The sequence below is a fragment of the Eleutherodactylus coqui genome, chromosome 4 (genome assembly GCF_035609145.1).
Source record: "Eleutherodactylus coqui strain aEleCoq1 chromosome 4, aEleCoq1.hap1, whole genome shotgun sequence".
In the NCBI taxonomy this organism is placed as follows: domain Eukaryota; kingdom Metazoa; phylum Chordata; class Amphibia; order Anura; family Eleutherodactylidae; genus Eleutherodactylus; species Eleutherodactylus coqui.
Genome location: NC_089840.1, coordinates 81,805,321 through 81,832,292, shown reverse-complemented (window position 1 = coordinate 81,832,292; position 26,972 = coordinate 81,805,321). Strand labels below are relative to the sequence as shown.

At 44.8% G+C, this 26,972-nt stretch overlaps 1 protein-coding gene across 2 annotated transcripts in view; it reads right to left on the bottom strand.

Moving 5' to 3' along the window:
- Positions 1–26,972, bottom strand: part of LOC136625527 (caspase-1-B-like) — a 69,480-nt gene that overhangs the window by 16,875 nt on the left and 25,633 nt on the right. For both annotated transcript variants that reach the window (XM_066599778.1, XM_066599777.1), the window contains 4 exons: positions 22,766–22,813; positions 17,043–17,107; positions 6,301–6,480; positions 2,125–2,359 (listed from right to left, as the gene is read on the bottom strand). In XM_066599778.1, coding sequence (XP_066455875.1) covers positions 2,125–2,359; positions 6,301–6,480; positions 17,043–17,107; positions 22,766–22,813 — 528 coding nt within the window. The remainder of the gene's footprint in view (positions 1–2,124; positions 2,360–6,300; positions 6,481–17,042; positions 17,108–22,765; positions 22,814–26,972) is intronic.

The window sequence follows — 26,972 nt, the reverse complement described above, 5'->3', positions numbered from 1 at the left end:
TGCCTTATTCGAGTACCTGCCCGCTCGTCTCTAAAGATTCAGCTGCCGGCCAGGGGCGGAGAGAGCGGGGAGGAACGGAGGGGAGATCTCTCTCTCCCTCTCTCCCCCCAGCTCCCCCCTGCTCACCACAGCAACTCACCTCTCACCCGCGTCGGCAGCCGAATCTTTAGAGACGAGCGGGCAGGTACTCGAATAAGGCACTACTCGCTCGAGTAGTTTGCCTTAGCGAGTATGCTTGCTCATCTCTAATCGCTGTTAATCAGGAATTTGTCTCGGGTGCATTGATGCACTGAGAACAGACCCTGAAAATAGTTACATAGTGTTTAAAGAATAATAAATGAAAAGAGGAAGATGGCACATAATTTTGAGGTCATAACAGGTCTAAGTTTGTTTTCATGTGTTTTTTGTTTTCTTTTTTTTTCTTTTTGGTTACTTTTGATTATTAGTTAAAAAAAAATACAAAATGTATATCGAGAATATATCTATGCACTAATCTGCTGACAGTCACAATGTGTTCCAGAAGTACAAATTGATCCAGATTCCAGAAAAATCAAGAATGACTGATTAACTGATGTAATGTGGGATGTGTATCTCAATTGTTTAATAAAAATATAAAATATATATATATATATATATATATATATATATATATATATATATATGTAAAAGAAAACAAAAGACATATTCGGTATCTTACTTATCTTGGACGGTGAATTGCATTTTTTTTGGTCACCCTATCTCCAAGAAAAAAAATTATTAAAAGGAGATTAAAAAGTCATATGTACTCCAAAATTGTACCAATAGAAACTACAGGACGGCCCAGAAAAAACAAGCCCGTGAACAACTATGTCAATGGAAAAATAAAAAAGTTATGGCTGTCAAAATATAGCGGCAGAAAATAATTAAAAAAAAACTAAATGTCTTTGGAAAAAAATAAAAGTAGTGGAGCCAAAAAGCTATATAAATTTGACATGGTAATAATTTTACTAACCCATAGAAAATGTTATCAAGTCATTTTTGCTGCAGTTTGTAAGCGGTATAAACTACAACCCTCAAAAGATGTTGAAGTTTTTTTGTTTTTTTTTTTCCATTTCACACCACTTAAAAGTTTTACAGTACCTTATGTGGTACGTTAAATAGTACCAATGAAAAATGCAACTCGTCACGCAAAAAAACATCTGACATCTATGTGGATGGATCAATAAAAGAGTTATAGCGGAAATGTGTTGAAGAACCAACTGAAATGTGAAAATAACCTTATACTTTATAATGCCAATAGATATGATGTGCATCTGCGCTATCATAGGACATTTCTAATGTCATTCAGCTCTGAAAACAGTGTGGTCAGTGCAGCAGTGACCATAAGTTATAATATACATATATGCTTGCAGAAGGAAAGCTGTCCTTCTTCATTACTATACTGTGTCGTAATACAAGGTAATAAGTATGTGTCTATATATATATATATATATATATGCCTCTTTGGATCTATTTGATTATGCCTGAGGCCTCAGTCACACGGGTGCATCGGCACCCGTACACCGGCGCCGATGCGCCCGTGTGACTGCAGGAAGGAGACGGCCGTCTCTCTGCAGCGCCGGAGGGAAGAACACATGACCGGCAATGGAGCCGGTCACATGTTCTTTTGTCCGGCGCTGCAGAGAGACGGCCGTCTTTAGGTACGGCCGTCTGCTGGTGTCAGTCACACGGGCGCATCGGCACCCGTACACCGGCGCCGATGCGCCCGTGTGACTGCAGGAAGGAGACGGCCGTCTCTCTGCAGCGCCGGAGGGAAGAACACATGACCGGCAATGGAGCCGGTCACATGTTCTTTTGTCCGGCGCTGCAGAGAGACGGCCGTCTTTAGGTACGGCCGTCTGCTGGTGTCAGTCACACGGGCGCATCGGCGCCGGTGTACGGGTGCCGATGCGCCCGTGTGACTGAAGCCTGAGGAAGAATTTGCCTGAAAGGTTTAAAAGCTTGCTATAACATCATGTATTTTTGTTAGCCATTAAAAGGTATCAGATCTCCTAAATTACTCGGTTTCTCTTGCTGGGAACAATCACACAATACAAAGTGTTTTATATACTGTATACTTTACTTCTGGAGAACCCTTTAACTTACTTCCACGACAAGCCTGGATAAGGATCATTTTTGGTTTATCCCGCAGTCCTGGGCAGTTTTTGTTGTTGAACATATTGAAGATCTCATCAACATGGAGACCCCTAGTGACATCTTTTTTAACATCAGTCCCATAAATTATGTTTTTTTCTCCATGAGACATAAAAACCAGGAAGGTGCTGTCAGATTGGCTGTGATCAGTGTGAGCAGCAAAACTCTTCATTGTGCTCCGCATCTCCTACAAAGAGATAAGAATTATACAAACACTGTATCTCGTTCTTATACACCATAGAACTCTACTGTTAGAGAATATATATTTATGTAACATTGCCAAATGCATCTTTATATACCCTTTTATATGATTATATTCCCTGTTGTGTTCAAGATTGTATGTGTAGCATTAAGAAAATAGATATTTAATATTAAAGTGGTTTTTAGCTAGATGACACGGCCAGAAGAAATATGCTTAATAAGAAACCATTGACGTCATAGCATGACCTAGCAAGGCAACAGAGCAGAACTACTATTCTACGACCTTCTTCAACCTTCCACACTTGTTTATTGGCTAGGAAGATGGGCGCAACTTTTGATTTAAAACTATAAAAGTTGCTATATGATTAAATAAAGCTGAGATCATTTTGATTACACCAAAAACTGAGTATCCTTTTATAACACATTTGACACAAGCAAGGTATACCTGTTTCGCAGAATTATTGCAATATCAATTTGGCGCCTAACGTGGGGCCCTGAGACGCATCCTTCATCCAGCTGACAACCTAGTGACCCTCCACCAAACAGGACAGACAGATTTCTCGGAGCTCCATTAAAAAGGTAAGAAAATGTATTTTTCTTATATTTACTATCTTTCCCTTCCTGAGGTTGTGGGGGTCCCTGACCACTGCCAGAGGAAACACTGCTGTTGTGTTCCCAGTGGGTCCAAAGAACTAGATAGAAAAGGTTGTTGTTGTGCATCTAGTATGTATATATGCATGTGCAGGAAAAAAGGTTTCGTGTGACTCTTAGAATTGTTGTGGTATGAATATTGTATGTGTAAATAACCAACATTCTCTGGATTACGTTAAGCTGCTTGTAGCATCCACGTTTACCTGATATATGGTTGCACTGCGGGTTGTTTGGCTGATCTGTGGCCACGGTGTGTACTAACCCTTTAAAGAAGCAGACCTTTTTTTCCATTTCCATGTGTTTCCTCCCCCCTTTTAAAAAAATCATAACTCTTTAACCCTTTCCAGTCCAATTTGTATCTTAGTTTTCCAAGTGTGCTTACTCTTCTTCTGCCGGTGTACAACAGCGCTATATGCTGGCTAAAGCCAGTACTGCGTGAGGTGACATGTTGGAGAAGCAGAGAGGCTGGCAATATACAGTAAGAGAACCCCGACGGATGTCTAGCAACATCAGAGCTGTACAGCCTTAAATCATAATGTCTTTACAGGTCAGATAGTGGATTGAAAAGGGTTAATTTATCCATCCACGTAGGTGTCAGACATTGTTTTTGCCGGATGAGTTGTATTTTTCAATGGTACTATTTAATACTGAAAAACTTTAACACTTTCTGGGTGGAGTGAAATGGAAAAAAACTGCAACAGAAATGACCTGATAAACAAGTAAAAATAAGTTTTAAAAAGTCTTACTAATTATTTTTAAAAATTAAAAGTAATAAAAGTTAAAAATTAAAAAAAAACCTTTTGCCATATTTATAATAAAGGAGTCTAAATAATGCAAGAAAAAAAACACATAGGTCACTATGATTGCTACAATTCCAAATTGATATAGATTTTTGCTGTACTACTTTTATTATTTCAAGTATTTTTATATATATTTTCAACTATTTCCTGTTGCCATCTTCTGCCAGGCATAGCATTTTTATTTTTCAGTTGACATAGTTGTGCGGTGGCTCATTTTTTGCCGGACATCCTGTAGTTTCCATTGCCACCATTTTGGAGAACATATGACTTTTTGATCGCTTTTTATTACATTTTCTCTTCGAGGGTGACCAAAAAAAGTTTAATTCTGGCGTTCCTTTTTTTTTTTTTAACAACATTCACTGGGAGGGGTAAATAACATTACTTGTTATTACGCAGTGATGCCAAATATGTTTTTTTCGTGTATTATTTAGACTCCTTTATTATATATATGACAAAAGTTTTTTTTTATTTTTAACTTTTATTACTTTTAATTTTTTTAAATAATTAGTAAGACTTTTTAAAACTTATTTTTACTTGTTTTTTAGCCCCCAGAGAAGAAAAGAACTTGCGATGCTTTGATCGCTCCTGCAGTATGATGTAATGCCATAGCATTAAAGGGGTGGTCTCGCGAAACCAAGTGGGGTTATACACTTCCGTATGGCCATATTAATGCACTTTGTAATGTACATTGTGCATTAAATATGAGCCATACAGAAGTTATTCCACTTACCTGCTCCGTTGCTAGCGTCCTCGTCTCCATGGTTCCGTCTAAATTCGCTGGCAGCTTGCTTTTTTAGACGCGCTTGCGCAGTCCGGTCTTCTCCATTCAGCACGAGCCGCTTCAGTGTGCTCCCCGCTACAGCTCTTCTGCGCATGCGCAGACGAGCTGTCACTGCTCGGGAGCGCGCTGAAGCGGCCATTCTGCACCATCCTCTGTTAGAGGAAGGTGCAGAAACTGGAGCTGCCCAGCGGAGAAGCCCAGCCCAGCAGCCCCGAGAAGCCTCCCAGGTAAGTGATGGGTCGGGGGGGGGCTGCCGCTGCGCCGGGCTGCGCCGGGGGGGCTGTCGCTAGGCCGGGGGGGCTGTCGCTGCGCCGGAGGGGCTGTCGCTAGGCCGGGGGGGGGGCTGTCGCTAGGCCGGGGGGGCTGCCGCTGCGCCGGGCTGCGCCGGGGGGGCTGTCGCTAGGCCGGGGGGGGCTGCCGCTGCGCCGGGCTGCGCCGGGGGGGCTGTCGCTAGGCCGGGGGGGGCTGCCGCTGTGATGGGGGGGCTGTCGCTAGGCCGGGGGGGCTGCCGCTGCGCCGGGCTGCGCCGGGGGGGCTGTCGTTAGGCCGGGGGGGGGGCTGCCGCTAGGCCGGGGGAACTAGCGCTGGGCTCCGGAACCTAGCGCTGGGCTCCGGGGCCTTTACCTGGGCTGAGGGTTTAGCGCTGGGGAGCCGGGGGCTAGCGCCGGTTACCTGCTGTCTGGTCGGCGGCTGCGGGGCGTCTGGTCGGCGGCTGCGATGCGTCCGGTTGCCATGGAGACACAGCTGGCGGCGTCTCGGGAGCGCGCACGTCGGGCTGCAGCGAGCGACGGGGAAAGAGCCGGCGGCCATCTTGAGGAAACTTTTATAAGTTGCTGAAACGCTGGAACGGTAAGTACGAACCAGCTAGAAATGTCATTTACAGGGGGGCTTTGTAATGTATGTTTAATGGGGGGGACTGGGCAAAAAAAAAAATTAACTGCTTCCTCGAGACATCTCCTTTAAATCATACCCTGATCTGACAAGAGCCCCGGACAACGGTCAAAGCATTTAAATGCTGCTGTTAGTATTGACTGTGGCATTTAAAGGGTTAACAGCTCCGATAAGTGGCACAACTTATCAGAGCTGTTGCAGGGGGTGTTGGCTGTAAGAAACTGCAGGAACCAGCATTTTATGAAGCTGGATTAGGTGGCAACCCCCCCCCCCCCCCCCCCCCTCCATACAAACCCCGAACTTGCAGGATGTAACTATACGCCCTGTACTGTTAAGGGGTTAAAACACAAGAGTTATAACAAGTCAGCGCAGTGTTGTAATGTGTGATTTCGTGGTTTTGCAGGTGTAATATGTTAAAATACTTATTGCAAAACTGTGCTGATTTGTCGTAAAAGCCCAAAGTGCCTAAATCCTGTGTGGCCACACATCACCTAAACCTTGGCTCTCTCACCTAATGATTTTCAGCCTCTCACTGACACCAAGTAAAGATTTTCAAGGGGCTAATCAACTCTATAACAAAGTACATTAGTAAGTTGCAGAAGTTTAATTTAGATAGAACTGGAAAGGAAAAGGAGCTCTATAGCGATAGCACAGTCATTCTTTATGGCCATCTCATAGGAATACATTAGACAGAATATCATACTGAAAACCTCCACTATTCCAACAGTGCAACCAATACACACAAAATCCTATGAAGCGCTGGCTGAAGGGGTTCACATATATACAGTATATTCCAGTTCTTACCTCAGCTGTCAGATTACTTTCTGATCGTACATTGTAACCAAGTCCTTCTAATAGTTTTGTCATTTCCTTGAGGTCAATGTCCGCCCCTTTGCGCTCCTTTATAGCTTCATCTTCAAAATTAATATTACAGATAATCAGAGCCCAGCGTTTGCGATTAGCTATGTCATATATAGGATATCTCTAGAGGAGAAAGCAAAAACGTGTTGTTGAATAATCCAGTATTTAGGGTTGCCACTTTTGTCATGAAAAAATACCGGCCATGGTAAAAAAAAAAAAGGGTGTGTGGCTTGGGGCATGGCTTATCGCGGGGCCAAAATTTTGTTCTGTGCATGCGCGACAGCCGTGGACAGGGAGCCATAAAGAATCACACATTGGCAAGCGCTACTATAGGACTGACTGACTAACTGAGGGACAGACAGCTAAAGGACTGACTGACTAAGAGACAGACGGATTATAAGATTGTCTGAGAGACAGAGAGACTATAGGACTGACTGACTAACTGAAGGACGGACAGACTAAAGGAATGGCTAACAGGCAGATGGACTACAGGACTGACTGACTAACTGAGGGACAGATGGACAAACTATGGAACGGACAGACTATGTAACTGACTAACTAACTGAGGGATGCACGGACTATAGGACTGACGGACTCTCTCTTACGCCTGACAAATCTACTGAGGCAGGACTTCCCACCAGCTGCCCCCCACAGAGCAGCCCCTCCCCCAATGTTACCTGGCCATGTCGGTCTTCCCAGTAGTAGTTGAAATAGTTAGCAAATGGGTTAAGTGGGATGGAAGGTGGCTTAGGGGGGGAATCTTTACAGAGTGATGATGGCATCAGCGGCTGTCAGCAACTTACCAAGGAGTACTCAGCCACAGAACCATGAAGAGGAGGATTCCCAGTGCACAGTGCAGGGCAAGGCTCAGGCCAGGATCACACACTGGAAGTGATGTCACCGCCTCCCTCATGTGTAGTGTCCCCGGAGAAGGACAACAAAGCCCTGTGGATGATTGGCTAGCCAGCGCCAGCACATGAAAGCTGGCGCTGGCTTAACCATTCACAGCTATTCAATGACGTCATTGAATGGCTGTGATTGGTTAACCCAGCGCCGGCTTCTAATTGGCTGAAGCCGGCGCTGGCTAGCCAATCAGAGCATTATCTTTGCTGGAGGCAAGGAATTCACTCCCCGCTTCCATAAAGCATTAAAAAATACCGGTCTTTAATAGGGCCGGTAAAAAAAAGTACCAGCACCGGCTGTTCTTGGCTATTTCTATCAGCCCCTTTTCAAAGAATGGAGAACATGCTCAGCTGCTAGTCCATTCAGTCTCCACCTCACTGCAGTTGGGTGCAATTAGCAGACAGTGATGCAAAGAAGGGGACATGCAACCCCCATTTCTGGGATCGTGGGGGTCTCAGAGATGAGTTCCCCATGATCAAACTGTTGTCACCTATCCTGTGGATAACAGATAAAAGTAGACTTTTTGATAACTGCTTTAAGACGTTTGTAATGGATAAGCATTGATTAATGTTTATCGATCAATTACTGTTCTGTTACAGCAGGAAACAGTGTAGTTTTTGCCAGAACAATAGATCTCATGATAACTTGTGAGATTTCATATTCCAAAAGTGGTGCAAGGCATGCCAGAATCCATATTTGGTATTTCAGCTGCGCTTCAGTAGCGGTGAGCGATTCCAGCGACCTGATTGGTTGTTGGGTACACACCCCCCTTTGGAGATGTGCATGAGTGCTACTTCACAAGACCAGGTTTAGGGTTAGGTTAGGGTTAGGTTTAGGGTTTAGGGTTAGGTTTAGGGTTTGGGGTTACGGTTTATGGTTGGCCTTATTTGCCGACCCTGCTATGCCCCTGCTGCTTATTTAACGGGCAGGCCACTCGTGCATATCTCCAAAGGGGGGTGTGTACCCAACAATCAGGTCACTGGAATCGCTCACCACTACTGAAGTGCGGCTGAAATACCAAATATGCTGCCAGAATGGCTGTGGGGTATATCGGGAGCAGAAAACCAAAAGTGCTTGGTTGACTTTCTTGGAAGTCATTGAAGATGCGGTGAAGTATGTAACCTTTTTTCTTCATTTAATCACAGGCTGAGTGTCAAAAATTTTTACAGTTGTATAAATACATGATTTTTGCAGCATTATCTGTATTTTTAATGAGACATTTGGGGGTACATATACTTTATTGATTAACTTTTATTCATTTGCAAGGGAAGTGGAAAGTAATTTTGTCATTTTTTGGGGGGGATTTGTTTTTACCTTGCTCACAGTGTGGTATAAATGACAGGTTAATGTTATTCTGTGTTAGGATTACTGTCATATCTAATATACTGTATACTAGTTTTTTTTGCCTTAAAAAATCCATGGAGTGGTGAGACCACTAAAAAGACTGTGCGTTCTGTGCGGTATGGACTTCACGGTGAACAAATTGATGTGGTTAAAATGCTGCATAACAGAATGTTTTTCTTGCAGGAGGGTGCTGGGTAAAAGACAGTATGTGCATTGGGTGAAAAGAAGTCCCAAAACTGTATTGTTGATAATGTGTTGCACGATGATACTATGAAAGCCGCACAGTGTGCACGGACATTTAAGGAAGAGTTGTCTGAGAACTGTGTTGCTGACTGGGTGGGGCAAAAAAAGTCCATTAACCCCGGAATATCATGTGTGGGGGATGGTGGGATGTATTCTGTGCCTAATATGTGTAGATATGTTTCCCAAATGAAGTCAGGATGTGAACAGGGTGCAATGAGGAGTGCAGCCAACGCCCATGTGGGAGTCAGGGCAAATATACCTCTAGTGAAAGAGGGAAGTAATAATGAGGATAGTGTGTGTAGGACTAGAAATGCTGGAGTGAGTAGTACTATGCCTTTAGAGAGAGAAAAGATAGATCGCACTAAATCTGCAAAAAAAAAAAGAGAAAAAAGAAGAAAAAGGCTGCTGCTAGTGAACCAAGTGAGGTTATCAGTGCAGATCCTGAGGTCCAGGGTGAGACAACAAGAGAACGCTTGTTTAAAATTCAGGAGGGATTTGCACCCTTGCAAGCTCATGTAAAGTTTCTTGAGGAGGCATTGCAAACTGCTAACAGAAATTATGAAGTTCAGTTACAGAAAGAAAGGACTATCTTGTGTCTGCTTGGAGAAGAGGCCAAGAGGCAAAGGCTGTTAGCAGAGGAACAGACAGATAAATTCCTAAAAGAAAGTATTCTCCAAGAAGCTGAGCAGCAGAAAGCAGAGAGTGCAGCTCTCTTAAAGGAGAAGGAGCATCTTGAGAGATTGCCTAAGAAGGAAGCTGATCACCGGGTGTTGCTGGAACAGAAGAATGTTCAGTGTGAATAGAGCTTAGAAGAAATGAGAAGTGAGAAACAAAAGTATGAGGAATATATTTCAACAGCCCATGAAGAGATAAAAGACCTCAGAGATGTAGCCAGAGATTAGGCTGATCGCAGAGTATGTCTGGAGGCACAGTCTGTGCAGTATGAACAGGACTGTAAGAAACTGCAAATGAAAACCCAGAAGTTGGAGATGATGTGTTGCGAGTTAGATAGAGCTTCTACAGATGCACGGAATCAAACTACAGGTTTGCAGAATCAAGTTGCAGAGTTGAAAATGCAGTTAGCAAAGAAAAATGGTGAATTGGAGTGCCAAATAAGTCAGCTTAAGGAAGAGCTGGAAATAGAGAAAACTGCTTGCAGTCAGGCAGAGAAGCAAGCAGAGATCTTGAAAGATTTACTAGTTTACAAAGAAAACCAGGAAGCACTGCATGAGAGACTGGTGTCCCAGCTACCGAAGAGCCTGAATGAGGAAGCTGAAGAATATGAAGCTCAGATACAGGACCTTAATCAGATCCATGCGCTAGCTATAAAGGAACTGTCCCAACGGTTAGAGCAAGCTGGAAAGATGAATGAAACTTGGAAGAGGTCAAACAGGCTATGGAAAGCAAGTGTACTGAGCTTACTCATAAGCTGACGGTCCTTTTGCAGGCTAAACAGGAGTCTGAATGCAAGAAAAAGACAGTAGAGATGCAGCTTCAAGAGCTACAAATAAAAATAACCGAAGGTGACAGTGTGCAGACAGCGTTGTCTGAGCAGGTCAGCAGGCTGCAGGTGGAGCTGGAAGCTCAGAGTGAAGAGTCCCAGAAATTGCTACAGGAAGAGACACAGCAGAGGATTGGTCTCGGTGCACACCTGAAGACAATGTAAGATGAGAGAGATGTGTTCCTCAAGCAGGTACAGGAAAATGCAGAAGCTAGGAGACACCTGTCAGAGCAGGTTGCAACACTTCAGGCTGAGGTGTCGGACCTAAAATATAAACTGGAGAAGAGTGCTGTGTGCTTGGATTCTGTGGAAGAGCAGAAAAGAGAAATACAAGAGGAGTTAGAAGCTACAAGGCAGCAGTGTGAAGAGAAGACAGCTGCCTGTTATAAGCTTGAGAAGGTTAAAGTAAGTTTTCAGCAAGAGATAGAAAATGTTTCTGTGTAGCTTGGTCTCCAAAAGGAGCTTCTGTCCAAACTAAGAAAGACGCATAAAATATGTGAACAGCAGCTTACAGAGGAGAAAATCAAGTCTGCAAGATATGTCACTGAATGTGAGCTTGCTGAAGAAAGGGTCTGTATGAAAAAGACTGAAGGGTTAACTTTGACATGCACCCTGAAAATGATGTCAAATAAAAAGGGGCTGTTCCAAAAGTTCGCGAAGAGTTCAAGCCTGAAGATGAAACGCTGGGCAGCACAGTGTCATGTTGCTGAAAAGAGGGTTCAGAGACTAGTGCGGTCTAGGAGCCAGTTCAGACAGCAAGTAAAAGAGAAGGGCTTGTGGAAGATTCCCAGTAATGATGCTGGAAAGCGAACTCTGGTACAAAGAAAACGCAAGGGCGTTGTCCCACAATCAGTGGCAGGAATGAAGAATTGTAAAAATAAGACACAAGTGGTGAAGCATACCAAATTAGATGAAGGTGACCTGGGCACTCTAGATGAACAATGTGTGAAGACTTGGATGGTCTGGAGGAAAGAAATCACTTCTGTAAACAAAGGAAAAGTCATTAAGGTGAGAGCTGAGCAAAAGATGCAGATTGAACAGACCTCTGAAGTACAAGAGGCCAAGGAGAAGGGAGAAAGTGAGGCTATTGAAGCTGAGACGGTCTCAGAAGTGGCAGCAGAAATCTTGGAAGAACTGCAGCAAGAGTATAATGACCTCAAAAAGCAAACGCAGAAAGTGAAGAAACGGGTTGTCCAGGTGGTAGAAGCCTATCACAGGGATGCTGGCTACAAGGACCAACTCATCAGTGAACTGAATACTACCAAGCAAAAGTTAGATTCAGAGGTAGAGGAACCTGAAGATGAGTTACAAACCACAGAGGATACAAAGTGGCACTTGGAAGTCAACCTGCAAGCTGGGAGGGCACAGTCTGAGAGAGATCTGCAAGGATGTGATGAGCCGAGTGGAGACAAGAAGAGAGAACTTCTCATAGAAGTAAAAATAGAAAGAGACCCCCGTGCCTGGAGTTTTGACCCTGGAGGGCCAAAAGAAAGTGTGATACAGCCTACGGCCTATATCAAAGCAGAGTGTGCTAGTCAGGCATTCTAATACCTGCAAGAGGGAAAGAAAGGGTTAATACCCAAGTTGTAGCAAGAGTTAGCTACAAAAGAGGCAGCTGTGCAGGAAGAAAGGGAGAGAGGACCAGTGCAGCAGAGCTGAGGTGCTGCAGGCTGGTGGCCTAGCAAAGGAGTCCGACCGGGACGACTACCCTGGACTTACACCCAAGTGGGGTGCCTGTGGACTTCTATGTTTTGTTGAATGTTATATGGACTCTGTTTACGTTGTTTGTGCAGTGAATAAAGACTGGCAGGAGCCAGGTTTAAAGAAAATTCATGTCTCCAGAGAGTCTTTCTACATGGCTGGTGCCCCTTCCGGTCTGGAAGTTGGCGATCCGCAGGCAAGTATACTCCAGCTTGCCACTATATATATATATATATATATATATATATATATTTCTGATTTGATTTGAGTGAATCTCTGAGGTCTCATTAAAGAAGGCTTTTTAACATCTGCTTTGTGCCCAAGTCCAAGGGTCTCGGTAGTAAGAGGTTAATAAGTTACATTTCAGTTATTCCCTATCTTGCTATTAGTTCAAAAAAGAAATGGTTAAGGAAATAGATGATGGCAAAATTTCTGGTAATTTTGATACCTCTTTTAGTCAACTTGAGGTTGTCCCCTTTAGGGGCGATACCAAAGAAGGAGTCCATCTCCTCCCAGTGATTTGTCATTTATCTTACCCAAGGCAATTTTCTCTGTAGGTTGAGGTTAAACCTGAGTTGCTTGTTTGTCTTCAATTCTTTTGCTTTGCATTTCAAGGATGGACTGTTCTTGGACAGGGCTTCCTTCATCCATGGGTTTTTTTCAGTCATGTATTTACTTTGAGTTTTTTGCTTCTTTCCTTCAAGTGGGTAGTTAGAAGAGGTTTAAAAAAAAATTGGTATGCCTCTGGATCATGAGAAACAATTTTCCATGCACCGGATTGGAATTCTTGGGTATTATAATTGCAGGTTGTACTATCTTCTTATTTTTTATTTCTTTTTCTTTCCAAAAGAGTCACATGAGGTCTTCACTCTCTCAATAAGCAGATTGACTGTCAATTCAGAAGAATGACCTGCTCACATGGATGCAGTTTTGCCAGAGTTTAACCCCTTAGTGACGAAGCCTGTTTGCGCCTTAGTGACAGAGCCAAATTTTGGAAATCTGACATGTGTCACTTAACATATCATATAATAAGAAAGACGTCAGGCAGCAGGTTTGGTGCGGTTGTATTTTATGCATTCATGAGAATACACAGATAGTAATGCCTCCTCAACACACAAGATGGCGACGTTTCGACTCTAAAGAATGAGTCTTTGTCAAACTTAACATATCATAACTCCGTGAAGGCTTTACATATCCAAGTGATTCTGACATTGTTTTTTCGCCACATGTTGTATTTCATTTAGGTGGTAAAAATAGACCCATAGAATTTGTGTATATTTATTAAAAACCCCAAAAATGGGAATATATTGAAAAAACTCATTTTTTCACGTTTTCAACTGTAATATCTCAAATATGTGCAAACATACTGTACAAATTTTTGCTCAGATATATATTTCCATCTGTTCACTTTATTCTGAATGCACGTTTGAAAAACTTTCGTTTTTTTTTAACCATTTAGGAGACGTACAAATTTAACATTACTTATCAACATTTTGAGGAACACTTTATTTTCCGGCACCAAGCCAAGATTGTAAATTCTCATAGGTGTCAGAATTATAGATAACCCCACAAATGACCCCATTTTAAAAACTACACCCCTTAGTGTATTCACTGAGGGGGGTCAGGAGTATTTTGACCCCACAGTTTCTTTTCAGGAATTAATGTAATTTAGAGTAAAACAAATAAAATTTCATATTTTTGCAAATACGTAATTTTTAACACAGATTTTTTTTCTATAGTGCACATGAAAATGAGGATTTACACCTCAAAATGGATACCTCCGTTTGTCCCGTGTTCAGAAACATACCCATTGTGGCCCTAATCTTCTGTCCGTATGTACAACGGGGCCAAAACCGAAAGGAGCAGCCAGTGGCTTTCAGATCAGACATTTTGCTTGAAGGCGTTTTAGGCCCCATTGGTCACTTATAGACCCCTCGAGCGGCCAAAACGATAGAGAACCCCCAAAAATGACCTCATTTTGGAAACTAGACCTCATAGCGCATTAATCTAGGGGTGCACTGCAAATTTTTACCCAACAGTTTTTGAATGAAGCAAAGCAAAGCAGAAGGAAAAAATTACAATTTTTGTTTTTTTTATCAATTATGTGATTTTAAAAACATTTTTTTTTGGACAGCAGACATATAAATGGAGGCTTTCACCCAAAATTGGATACCCCCGTTTGTCCCATGTTCAGAAACATACCCATTGTGGGCCTAATCTTCTGTCCGTATGCAGAACGAGGCCCAAACTGGAAGGAGCAGCGGGTGGTTTTCTGAATAGACATTTTGGTTGAAGGTGTTTCAGGCCCCATTGCCCACTTATAGAACCCGTGAGCGACCAAAACGACAGAGGGCCCCCACAAATGACCCCATTTTAAAAACTAGACCCCTTAACGCATTCATCTAGCGGTGTACTGCGTATTTTGACCCCACCGGTTTTAAATGAATTGAAGCAAAGCAGAAGGAAAAAATTACGATTTTTGTTTTTTTGGCAATTATGTAATTTTAAAAATAGTTTTTTTTGTACAGCATACATAGGAATGAAGACGTTCAGCCCAAAATGTATACCCCCATTTGTCCCGTGTTCAGAAACATATGCATTGTGGCCCTAATCTTCTGTCTGGATGCACAACGGGGCCCAAACTGAACGGAGCGTCAAACTTTAACTGTCTTTTGACTTTTAACTGACCGCCATTATCCATTGGATAATGGCGATCACGTGACCGAAGACCGCTCACCGCGGCCCCCCGTGACATCTCTAAGCTCTTGGCTACCTTTAGTAGCCAGGAGCAAGGAGATTTTAAATTTTCTCTTGCCCTCCCCAGCTTCTGCGCTTGCGTCCACGATCTTGGCGACGGGCGCGTGCGCCAAAACTGGGGAAAGGTCCGCGGATAAGGATCCCATCAGGGAACCTTGCTGGTGGCCTTATTTAAGTAATTTCACCTCCCCTCACGGATCCGATCCATGATGGGAGATGAAAATTGAGCTTTTTTTTACTTTTACGTGATCGCCGTTATCCATTGGATAACGGCGATCACGTGACTGGGAAATGCGTACCGTGGCCGCCCATGAAATCTCCAGGCTCTTAGCTACATTTAGTAGCTAGATGCGGGGAGATTTTAAATTACCGCGCCAATCTGCGGCTTTTACGCCTGCGTCCGCCATTTTGGCGACTGATGTGTGCGCAAAAGACGGGCAAGATCCGCGGATAAATCTGGGGGCTTAAGGTACCTAATTTCATCTCCCCTCACGGATATGATCCATGAGGGGAGATGAAACAACATTTTTATCTTCTTTTTTTACACTTTTTAAACTTTTTTTTTACTTTTACATGATCGCTGCTATCCATTGGATAGCAGCGATCATGTGACCGGGAGCCGCATACAGCGGCTCCCGGTGACAGCTCCCTGCTCTCGGCTACTCATTCTAGCCGGGAGTTTTTAAATCTCACGGGCCTCCCGGCTCTCTGCGCATGCGCGTGACGTAATTCGTCTGGCGCGCATGCGCAGACGCCGGCGGCAGGGCCGGGGAGAAGAGTGAAGATGCCGGACAGCGTGGAGGACTGGGGGTGAGTACTCTCAGCTCCCCTTACGGATCGGATCCGTAAGGGGAGCTGAAACTTTAATTGTTTTAAACTCTGCATTGACTTTAACGCGATCGCCGGTATCCGGTTACCGGGGGTGGGGTCCCGCCGCCCAGGATGACAGCTCCATGCTGTCGGCTACCTCCGGTAACCGGCAGCATGGAGCTATCACATCCTGAGCCTGCAGGGCTGCCATTCCTAGAGGATGCATAAAACTACGTCCTCTAGGAATAAAGCCCAGTCGGCCAGGACGTAGTTTCCCGATGGGGCGGTCGTTAAGGGGTTAATGGTATTATGGATTTAATTTGGTTTATTTGTTCTTTTCTTGTGAGCAAGATTACGGGGTATTCTGGAATGGTCACTGGCCGGCTGAACCATGCTGTAAGCTTGAAATGGATAAACATTCGCAGGATGGGAATGTGTTTATTACTTTGAATTATGGAGGGTTAAAGCAATTTTTCCTGACATGATTTTAGGATTTTCCGGATTTAGACCCCTGTTGGTTTGGGTGTTTCCAAAGTTTTATTTTGAATAAAAGATGGAAAAGATTGAACAAGGTGCTAGGAAAAGGGTTGCTGTCACTCAGGGTTTTCGGTTCAGCACGCTAAGCTAGAAGGGTTTTAGCTGGCCATACAGAACTGGAGTGGGTGCATTTATCGGACATTGCTTTGGACATTTTAATATGGGATTGCAGTAGCTGATTGAAAGGGCTGTGGCTGTGTTGGGTGGTGGCCATGCCATAGTTATGTCATGATCTGGTGGGAATGCCGCCCGCCTCCTGCGAGTGGGTATAACAACGGATTACAGATTGGTTATTGGTGTAGACTTGAGTAGGTAGGACGTGTTATATATGTTAGGACTTTGAGTTATTAATATTGATAAGGTAACCCCGTTTAAAATAAATGCTGCAGCCTTTCAAATCCGTGTTGGCATCTGTATGTTTTAATTCCAGGCATATGCTTGAATAGTAATATAGAGCATAAGATTCCATGTGCGGCCGAAGGCCAATTAGGGACTGGGGCCTCATGGAATCTGGGCAGAAATGATTTTAAAAGGTAATTTGGGCATTAATATTAGAGTATTGGCTTATTAGTCTACGTGTTACATATGTTGGGTTTTTGAGTTATTAATATTTATAAGGTAACGCCATTTAAAATAAATGCCGCAGCCTTTCAGTTCCACGCTGGCGTCTGTGGGTTTTCATTTCAGGTATGTGTTTGGATATTAATATAGAGCAGAAGATTTCGTGATTTCTGTAGCCAGAAACTTTTGACTCCGATAATTTCTTGAACATAACATGAGTGGTTGTTTGGCAAATATCTGCCATAATGCCAATATAAGGGACTTATGACAAAAATAGATACCCAACCATGGCATTGGGCATTCACCGATTCCTATGACTAACTCTCACCTCTGTTTCTTTAGTAGTTATTTCTTGATATTCTGCCTCGGAGCACAGTGTGATTCCATTGATGTCTAAACGAAAATAATGAAAGTTGATGAGCTTTTTTGCCCCCCATAGAATATATAAACGGGGTGTTCAGATGACAATATGGACACCCATATTCAATAACAGAGATCTCAAAATCAACGGGATAATTAGTGGCAACCAATTGCAATAAATGAGGTTAGAATACATTTACTGGAAGCCAAGGGGTTGTCCCGCCGTGACAAATACAGCTATACACTTCGGTTTGGCCATTACATAGAACTTTGTAATATGATATGTGCTTTGTAAATGAGCCACACAGAAGATATATACTTACCTGATCAAGTGCCCCCCCTGTATTTACCTGTCCGTCGTCCTTTGATACAAGAAATCCAGCGGTGTCTCCTCTTCTTCTTGTCGCACAGGTGCAATAGCGCTTGTTGGCTGATTGGGCCCTGTGAATGCGCATCTCGTGCGCGCGCATGCACAGTCCGCTCACCCACGGCTCCCGCTGACAGTACGGACCTGAAGAGGAAGAAGAACAGCGGCTTCCACCTGCCGACCGTCCTCAGCTGTGACTGTATGTGACTGTTTGTGTTTTGTTGTGCCAGGGGGTAGGGGGCTGTCACAGTAATTTATCGTCCCGGTGGGTGGGGGGCTGTCACAGTAATTTGTTGCGCTGGGCTAGGGGGGTTGTCACAGTAATTTGTTGCGCGGTGGAGGTGGGGGGCTGTCACAGTAATTTGTTGTGTGGGGGCTGCCACAGTAATTTGTCGTACTGGGGTGGGCTGGTGGTGGGAGGAGGGGCTGTTACAGTAATTTGTCATAAGGGGGGTAGGGTAACTGTCACAGCAACTTGTTGCACCAAGGGATGGCGGTGTGAGAAGGGGGGGCAGTCACAGTAATTTGTCGGGGGGAGGGGGTTAGATGGGAGAAGGAGGGCTGTCACAGTAATTTGTCACATAGGGATTAATGGGGATTACTATTACTACTGAGGCAACTACTTGGGGGTCCCTATTACTGCTGGGGCAATTATTGGGGCTCACTATTACCGCTGGGGCAATTATTGGGGCTCATTATTATTGCTGAGGCAATAATTCTGGGGGCACTGATGCTGCTGTGGCAATTATTGGTGGTCATTATTTGTGTTGGGGCAAGTATTAGGGGTCACTATTACTGCTGGGGCAACTATTGCAGGTCACTATTACTGCTGGAGCAATTATTGGGGGTCACTATTACAACTGGGGCAACTATTGGGGGTCACTATTACCACTAAGGCAATTATTGGGGGTCACTATTACTGCTGTGGCAATAATTTTGGGGGCACTGATGCTGCTGTGGCTACAATTGTGGAGGTACCGATGCTGCTGGGGCTACTATTGTGGGGGCACTATTACTGCTGTAGCTATAATTGTGCAGCACTGATGCTGCTGGGGATACAATTGTGGGGGCACTGATGCAGCTGGGGCTACTATTTTGGGGGCACTATTACTGCAGTGGATATAATTGTGGGGACACTGATGCTGCTGAGGCTACTATTTTGGGGTCACAATTACTGCTTTGGCTATAATTATGGGGGCACTGATGCTGCTGTGGCTACTATTGTGGAGGCACTATTACTGCTGTGGCAATAACTGAGGGGGCACTGATGTTGCTGGGGATACTATTGCGGGGGCACTATTACTACAGTTGATATAATTGTGGGGGCACTGATGCTGCTGGGGCTACTATTGTGTTGGCATTGATGCTGCTCTGGCTACTATTGTAGGGGCACTATTACTACAGTTGATATAATTGTGGGGGCACTGATGCTGCTGGGGCTACTATTGTGTTGGCATTGATGCTGCTCTGGCTACTATTGTGGGGGCACTGATGCTGCCATGGTTATAATTGTGGCGGTATACTGATGTTGCTGGGGCTACGATTGTGGGTGCACTATTAGTACAGTGGATATAATTCTGGGGGCACTGATGGTACTGTGGCTACTATTGTGGGGGCACTGACGCTGCTGTGGCTATAATCGTGGGGGCACTGATGCTGCTGTGGCTATAATTGTGGGGCACTGATGCTGCTGTGTCTACAATTGTGGGGGTACTGATGCTACTGGGTCTACTATTGTGGGGGCACTATTACTGCTGTGGCTATAATTGTGGGAATACTGATGCTGCTGTAGATTCAATTGTGGGGGCACTGATGCGGCTGGGGCTACTATTGTGGGGGCACTGATGCGACTGGGGCTACTATTGAGGGGTCACAATTACTGCTTTTGCTATAATTGTTGGGGCAATGATGCTGCTGTGGCTACTATTGTGGGAGCACTATTACTGCTGTGGCAATAATTGAGGGGGCACTGATGTTGCTGGGGCTACTATTGTGGGGGCACTATTACTACAGTTGATATAATCGTGGGGGCACTTATGCTGCTGTGGCTATAATTGTGGGGCACTGATGCTGCTGTGGCTACAATTGTGGGGGTACTGATGCTGCTGGGGCTACTATTGTGGGGGCACTGATGCTGCTGTGGCTACAATTGTGGGGGTACTGATGCTGCTGGGGCTACTATTGTGGGGGCACAGATGCTGCTGGGGCTACTATTGTGGGGTCACAGTTACTGCTGTGTCTGTAATTGTTGGGGCACAGATGCTGCTGTGGCTACTATTGTATGGTCATAATTTCTACTGTGGCTATAATTGTGAAGGCACTGATGTTGCTTTGGCTACTATTGTGGGGGCACTGATGCTGCTGTGGCTAAAATTGTGGGGGTACTGATGCTGCTGGGGCTATAATCATGAGGGCACTATTACTACAGTGGATATAATTGTGGGGGCACTAATGCAGCTGTGGCTGCTATTGTGGGGGCACTGATGCTGCTGTGGGTACTATTATGGGGGCACTGATGCTGCTGGGGCTACTATTGTGGGGGCACTGATGTTGTTGTGGCTACTATTGTGGGGGCACTGATGGTGCTGTGTCTACAATTGTGAGGGTACTGAGGCTGCTGGGGCTACTATTGTGGGTACACTATTACTGCTGTGGCTATAATTATGAGGGCACTGATGTTGCTGGGGATACTATTGTGGAGGCAATATTACTGCTGTGGTTATAATTGTTGGGGCACTGATGCTGCTGTGGATACTATTGTGGGGTCATAATTACTGCTGTGGCTATAATTGTGCAGGCACTGATGTTGCTGTGGCTACTATTGTGGGGGCACTGATGCTGCTGTGGCTAAAATTGTGGGGGTACTGATGCTGCTGGGGCTATAATTATGGGGGCACTATTGCTACAGTGGATATAATTGTGGGGGCACTAATGCTGCTGTGGCTATAATTGTGGGGATGCTGATGCTGCTGTGGCTGCTATTGTGGAGGCACTGATGCTGCTGTGGGTACTATAATGGGGGCACTGATGCTGCTGTGGCTATAATTGCGGGGGCACTGATGCTGCTGGGGCTACTATTGTGGGGGCACTGACGCTGCTGTGGCTACTATTGTGGGGGCACTATTAGTACAGTGGATATAATTCTGGGGGCACTGATGCTGCTGTGGCTACTATTGTGGGGGCACTGATGGTGCTGTGGCTACAATTGTGGGGGTACTGTTGCTACAGTGCTACTTTTGTGGGGGCACTATTACTGCAGTAGCTATAATCGTGGGGACACTGATGCTACTATGGCTACAATTGTGGGGATACTGTTGCTGCGGGGGCTACTATTGTGGGGGCACTATTACTACAGTGGCTATAATTGTGGGGGCACTGATCCTGCTGTCTATATTTGTGCGGGCACTAATGCTGCTGTGACTACTATTGTCGGGGCACTAATGCTGCTGTGACTACAATTGTGGGGGTACTGATGCTACAGGGCTACTATTGTGGGGGCACTATTACTGCAGTGGCTATAATAGTGGGGACACTGATGCTGCTGTGGCTACAATTGTGGGGCACTGATGCTGCTGGGGCTACTATTGTTGGGTCAAAATTACTGCTGTGGCTATAATTGTTGGTGCACTGATGCTGCTGTGGCTACTATTGTGGGTCACTGATGCTGCTGAGGCTACTATTGTGAGGGCACTGATTTTGCTGTGGCTACAATTGTAAGGGGACTGATGCTGCTGTGGCTGCAATTGTGGGGGCACTATTACTGCAGTGGATACTATTGTGGGGGCATTACTGCTGCTGTGGCTATAATTGTGGGGGCACTGATGCTGCTGTGGCTATAATTGTGGGGGCATAGATGCTACTGTGGCTATAATTGTGTGGGCACCATGTCGGAGCACTATGTGAGGGCACCTCGTGGGAGCACTGTGGGGACACTATGTGGGGCACTGAGGGTGGCACTATGTTATGTGTGGGCACTATGTGGGGGCACCATGTGGGACTGTGTGGGGGAACTATGTAGGTGTGTGGGAGCATGTGGGGTTACTTTCACTTTTAATTACTTTCAATGGGAGAGCATCACGATCCCTTGCTACTGCTACTACTTCCTTCATCTCCCTGGCATGTCCCCTCATCACTGGACACTGACAATGATGTGACAGTGCTGTCACAGTGTCTAGTGATGAGGGGACATGCTGGGGAGATGAAGGAATCTCCTGCTACAGCTGTCACAGCAGTAGCAGGAGATCGCAATGCTCTCCCATTGCTTTGAATGGAGCCGTTCGGCTTCCGACTCCATTGAAAGCAGTGAAGGGATTTCCCACAGGGATGCGAGGCTGTTTTCACATGAAACGCCTTGCATCCAGAGGACTCGCATGGATGGAGAGAGCTATATCGGGCTGTCACTCACAGCCCGATATCGCTGTCCCCATCACAGCGTGCGCCTCTCATAATGACATCGGTCTTCCCGTCATGTGACCAACATCGTCGGCAGTGCACACGCTAAGGAGGAGAGAGAGCAGTTCACCATGGGAACTACCCAGGCGGCGCTATCTTTGAAATATTCTTCGGGTCAGCTTTACAAGGAGAAGATAAGGAATAAAAAGGTGAGCAGAATATCATTTTTTAAGTGTAATGCTGTACTGTATGATGCTCTTACTTTACAGGGCATTAAGGGGGGAAAAATTCAGTTTAGGCAACGGGACAACCCCTTTAAGGGTACTTTCCAAGAAGCAATTATTGCCTGAATTCTCACTAGAAGCAGCAAATTCGGGCAATAGTTGTCCCATGTAAAGGCAGCTGCCAAGAAAACACTCACATGTCAAAGTCACTTGGTTTTTAGCAGAACTAAAAACCAAGCGACTGAAGGGTAGTGTAAACAGGAGCTGTTCAATATTTGAGTGACTTCTGTGTACTGTGAATGGAGGCAGGTGGCCTGGAATGATAGTCGCCTGCTATGCCTCAATTTACTTAAAGACTGTGTAAGCATAGGAGTGATAGTCAGGAAGCAGTTCCTAGGGCAGTCGTCCCATGTAAAGGTATCTTTAGTCGTGTGAATGATATTAATCATCTTAGCTGTATGGTTTCCTTTCCCATTAGGAAAGATCCAGGTTACAGACCACCTTACTTCACCTTCTTACTAATCCTAAGAATTATCCCTGCTATTCCACTGTGGAGACATGAAGTTACCAGCATCAATATTATGTTTATGGTGCCTGCCCTATAGTTACTCAAGGAAAAAAGTATAACGCTAAACACTTAATGCTACACATAGGTAAAGTAAGATGGGTGCAAGTCAAGTCAAAATCTCATACTGGAAAAGTACACACCAATGGTTCCAGGAGACGCCCCCTTTAAATCCGTTCTAGGACCTGCAACTGTGAGAAACATATAGATCAATGTGAGTGTAAGCCCAAATAAATATTTGCTAACTGGTATGTCTTTAGGTATCCAAATTATTGTTTATATTCTAGCCCAAAGAAGCTTACAAGTCACACACACATGAGATGTGGTTGGAAGTCATATGTTTATTCCATTAACATGCATGAATATATCTACAAAGACATTTGCAATTAGGCTAGAACACGCCTCACTTGTAATATTTATAATTTATTATAATTCATTTATTATTATTGGTTATTAAAACTAAACAAGAACAGTGACATTTTAGTTGTTCAACACTGTAACTCAATGCCCCACCCCCTCCCCCACTGGTCTACATTTGAACAAAAAAATTCTGCTGACCTAAGTAGTTTAGCTGTTTTTACCCAAATGAAAGGTGCTGATTCCACATATGAAGTCCAAAAATATGCAATACGTCAATTTTTTTCACAAATAACAACTGTTTGATTAGTGGTTATAGAGGCAAATATCAGAGATAATAAGAAGTTCTGCAGAAGTGATGGCATATAATATATTTGTTTCAAGCAAGAAACGAGTCTATTGCCTAAGCAAGAAAACAATAGTTGTGTAAATTTTAATTGTTAGGGAGAATTTTTCTCTTTTTGGATGCTCTGAATAGTTCTGTCCAGGATTGTTAGGCTGTAAACACCAGCAGTAGTCGGCCATCATGGTTGTGTTCCATCTACCTTGATATCTATGTTCCATGGTTTTGATGTCTTAGTGAAAGTGTTCTCCTTGTTCCTCACTCATAGATCCAAGATTTGAGGGGAAGTAGTTCAGGTGGCGATGAAGGAAATACAATTTGACACTCATGTTTTCTCCCAGTCTTTGAAAAGCAATCAACAAATGTTGAACTATACGGTTATAATTTTCGGCCCTAAAGTTGCCAAGGAAATCCGTAACCACTCAGAAAAAAGAAGACCAAGCATCCTTTTCTATGGTTTTCAAGATATCAAGGAGTTCTCTTTTATTAGAAGCCTTATTTATACGCCATCAAATATGCCAGCTTTTAACTTCTCGTGGGAAAGAGCGGGAAATTTGGTACAGATGTACTTGAAGCACTCACCATCTCGATCCAAAGCCCTAACCTACTGTTTCATAAGTCCCAATTTTATATGCAGTGAGGGAAACAACACTTTATGAGGATTAACAAGTGGTTCATTCTTGATATTCTTTTCACCAATCGTAAAATTCTCTCTAGCTGGTCATTCTGTCCTAGTATAATGTTCTGCCTTTTGCTCGGCTATCCTAATGAAATTTAGTGTTTTCCCTGTTCTATCCTAGAAGAATCAATATAACTTTCAGGTCGCCGCATAAAATCCACCAATGATCACTATATTTGATTTTTTGGAGAATGGTTCTGACGGATTCATAAGTTCCTCTCATATTTACTGGTTTTGAAGTTCTTGCCACACCATTGGAACTCTGATGCTTAGACCTTTTCTCTGATCCTTAGTCAACTGCTTCAAACTTTCAATGCATGTCCTGCACACTTTTTCTGGTGTCCAAGGTTTTTCCTGGTCACCCAGTTTAACTCCAAAATATTCGTGATAAGCTTAACGTACAAAGTCAGATATATTCGTCCTTTGTTTTGGTGTTGTAAAAAAATCTCACAAATGTAACAAAATATATTATGATTAGAGATGAGCGAACGTGTTCTTCCGAGCTTGATATTCGTGCGAATATTAGGGTGTTCGGGATGTTCGTTATTCGTAACGAACACCATGCGGTGTTCTGGTTATTTTCACTTCCTTCCCTGAGACGTTAGCGCGCTTTTCTGGCCAATTGAAAGACAGGGAAGGCATTACAACTTCCCCCTGTGACGTTCAAGCCCTATACCACCCCCCTGCTGTGAGTGGCTGGGAAGATCAGGTGTCACCCGAACATAAAAGTCGGCCCCTCCCGCGGTTCGCCTCAGATGCGGTGTGAGTTAGATGAGGGACAGTGCTGTTTGTACCGGAGCTGCTGTAGGGAAAGAATTGGTAGTTAGTGTAGGCTTCAAGACCCCCCAAAGGTCCTTATTAGGGCCACTGATAGCTGTGTGTTGGCTGCTGTTAGCAGTGGCAAATTTTTTTTTCTCAAAATCGCCTCTGCAGACCGTTGCACCTGGCATTAGGGACAGAAGTGCTGCATAGGCAGGGAGAGTGTTAGGAGTGAGTGTAGCCTTCAAGAACCTCAACGGTCCTTTCTAGGGCCATATTTATCCGTGTGCAGTACTGTCCAGGCTGCTGTTAGCTGTGCTGCATTTTTTTTTGCTTCTCAAAATCGCCTCTGCAGACCATTGCACCCTCCATTGATACTGCAGGGAAAGAATTGTATAGGCAGGGCGACAACACAGTTGTTATTCATTGAATATACACAGTGCTGCCTTTTGGTGCCAAAAAACTGAAAAATCTATTTGTCCAGCCTCTGTCCATCCTAAGGGCTGTGGACAAGTGTGAGCTGCGTGAACAACATTGCTAAATCAGACGCACCCAGCTACGCTTTACTGCTGGCTTCGCCATTTGCTTTCCTTAATTGGGAAAAAAATACCTGCTCTCCAAGAGTTATAATAACTCTGCTACCCTCACGTTCTGTGACACATAAGCAGGGACACAGCACAGTTATTAAACTTCTCATGTTCATTGAATATACGCAGTGCTGCCTTTTGGTGGAAAAAAACTGAAAACAAATCTATTTGTCCAGCCTCTGTCCGTCCTAAGGGCGGTGGACACGTGTGAGCTGCGTGAACAACATTGCTAAATCAGACGCACCCAGCTACGCTTTACTGCTGGCTTCGCCATTTGCTTTCCTTAATTGGGAAAAAAATACCTGCTCTCCAAGAGTTATAATAACTCTGCTACCCTCACGTTCTGTGACACATAAGCAGGGACACAGCACAGTTATTAAACTTCTCATGTTCATTGAATATACGCAGTGCTGCCTTTTGGTGGAAAAAAACTGAAAACAAATCTATTTGTCCAGCCTCTGTCCGTCCTAAGGGCGGTGGACACGTGTGAGCTGCGTGAACAACATTGCTAAATCAGACGCACCCAGCTACGCTTTACTGCTGGCTTCGCCATTTGCTTTCCTTAATTGGGAAAAAAATACCTGCTCTCCAAGAGTTATAATAACTCTGCTACCTTCACGTTCTGTGACACATTAGCAGGGACACAGCACAGTTATTAAACTTAGATAATTCATTCACTAGAGGCAGTGGGGCCTTTCGTTTTCCAAAAAGGGCAAAAATTATATTTGGCCTGCAGTCTTGCGCCAATTTATTTCCTGCCTGTGAAATCAAATCACTGGTAATACAGCATGCTGAGGGGTAGGGGTAGGCCTAGAGGACGTGGACGCGGCCGAGGACGCGGAGGGCCAAGTCAGGGTGTGGGCACAGCCCGAGCTCCTGATCCCGGTGTGTCGCAGCCGACTGCTGCGCGATTAGGAGAGAGGCACGTTTCTGGCGTCCCCACATTCATCGCCCAATTAATGGGTCCACGCGGGAGACGGTTATTAGAAAATGAGCAGTGTGAGCAGGTCCTGTCCTGGATGGCAGAAAGTGCTTCGAGCAACCTATCGTCTACCCGCAGTTCTGCGCCGTCCACTGCTGCCAATCCGAATCCTCTGTCTGCTGCTCCTCCTTCCTCCCAGCCTCCTCACTCCACTACAATAACACCTGCTCAGGAGCGGGAACACTCCCAGGAACTGTTCTCGGGCCCCTGCTTAGATTGGGCAGCAGCGGTTCCTCTCCCACCAGAGGAGTTTATCGTCACTGATGCCCAACCATTCGAAAGTTCCCGGGGTTCGGGGGAAGAGGCTGGGGACTTCCGCCAACTGTCTTAACAACTTTCTGTGGGTGAGGAGGACGATGACGATCAGACACAGTTGTCTTGCAGTGAGGTAGTAGTAAGGGCAGTAAGTCCGAGGGAGCAGCGCACAGAGGATTCGGAGGAAGAGCAGCAGGACGATGAGGTGACTGACCCCACCTGGTGTGCAACGCTTACTCAGGAGGACAGGTCTTCAGAGGGGGAGTCAAGGGCATCAGCAGTGCAGGTTGCAAGAGGCAGTGCGGTGGCCAGGGGTAGAGGCAGGGCCAGACCGAATAATCCACCAAGTGTTTCCCAAAGCGCCCCCTCGCGCCATGCCACCCTGCAG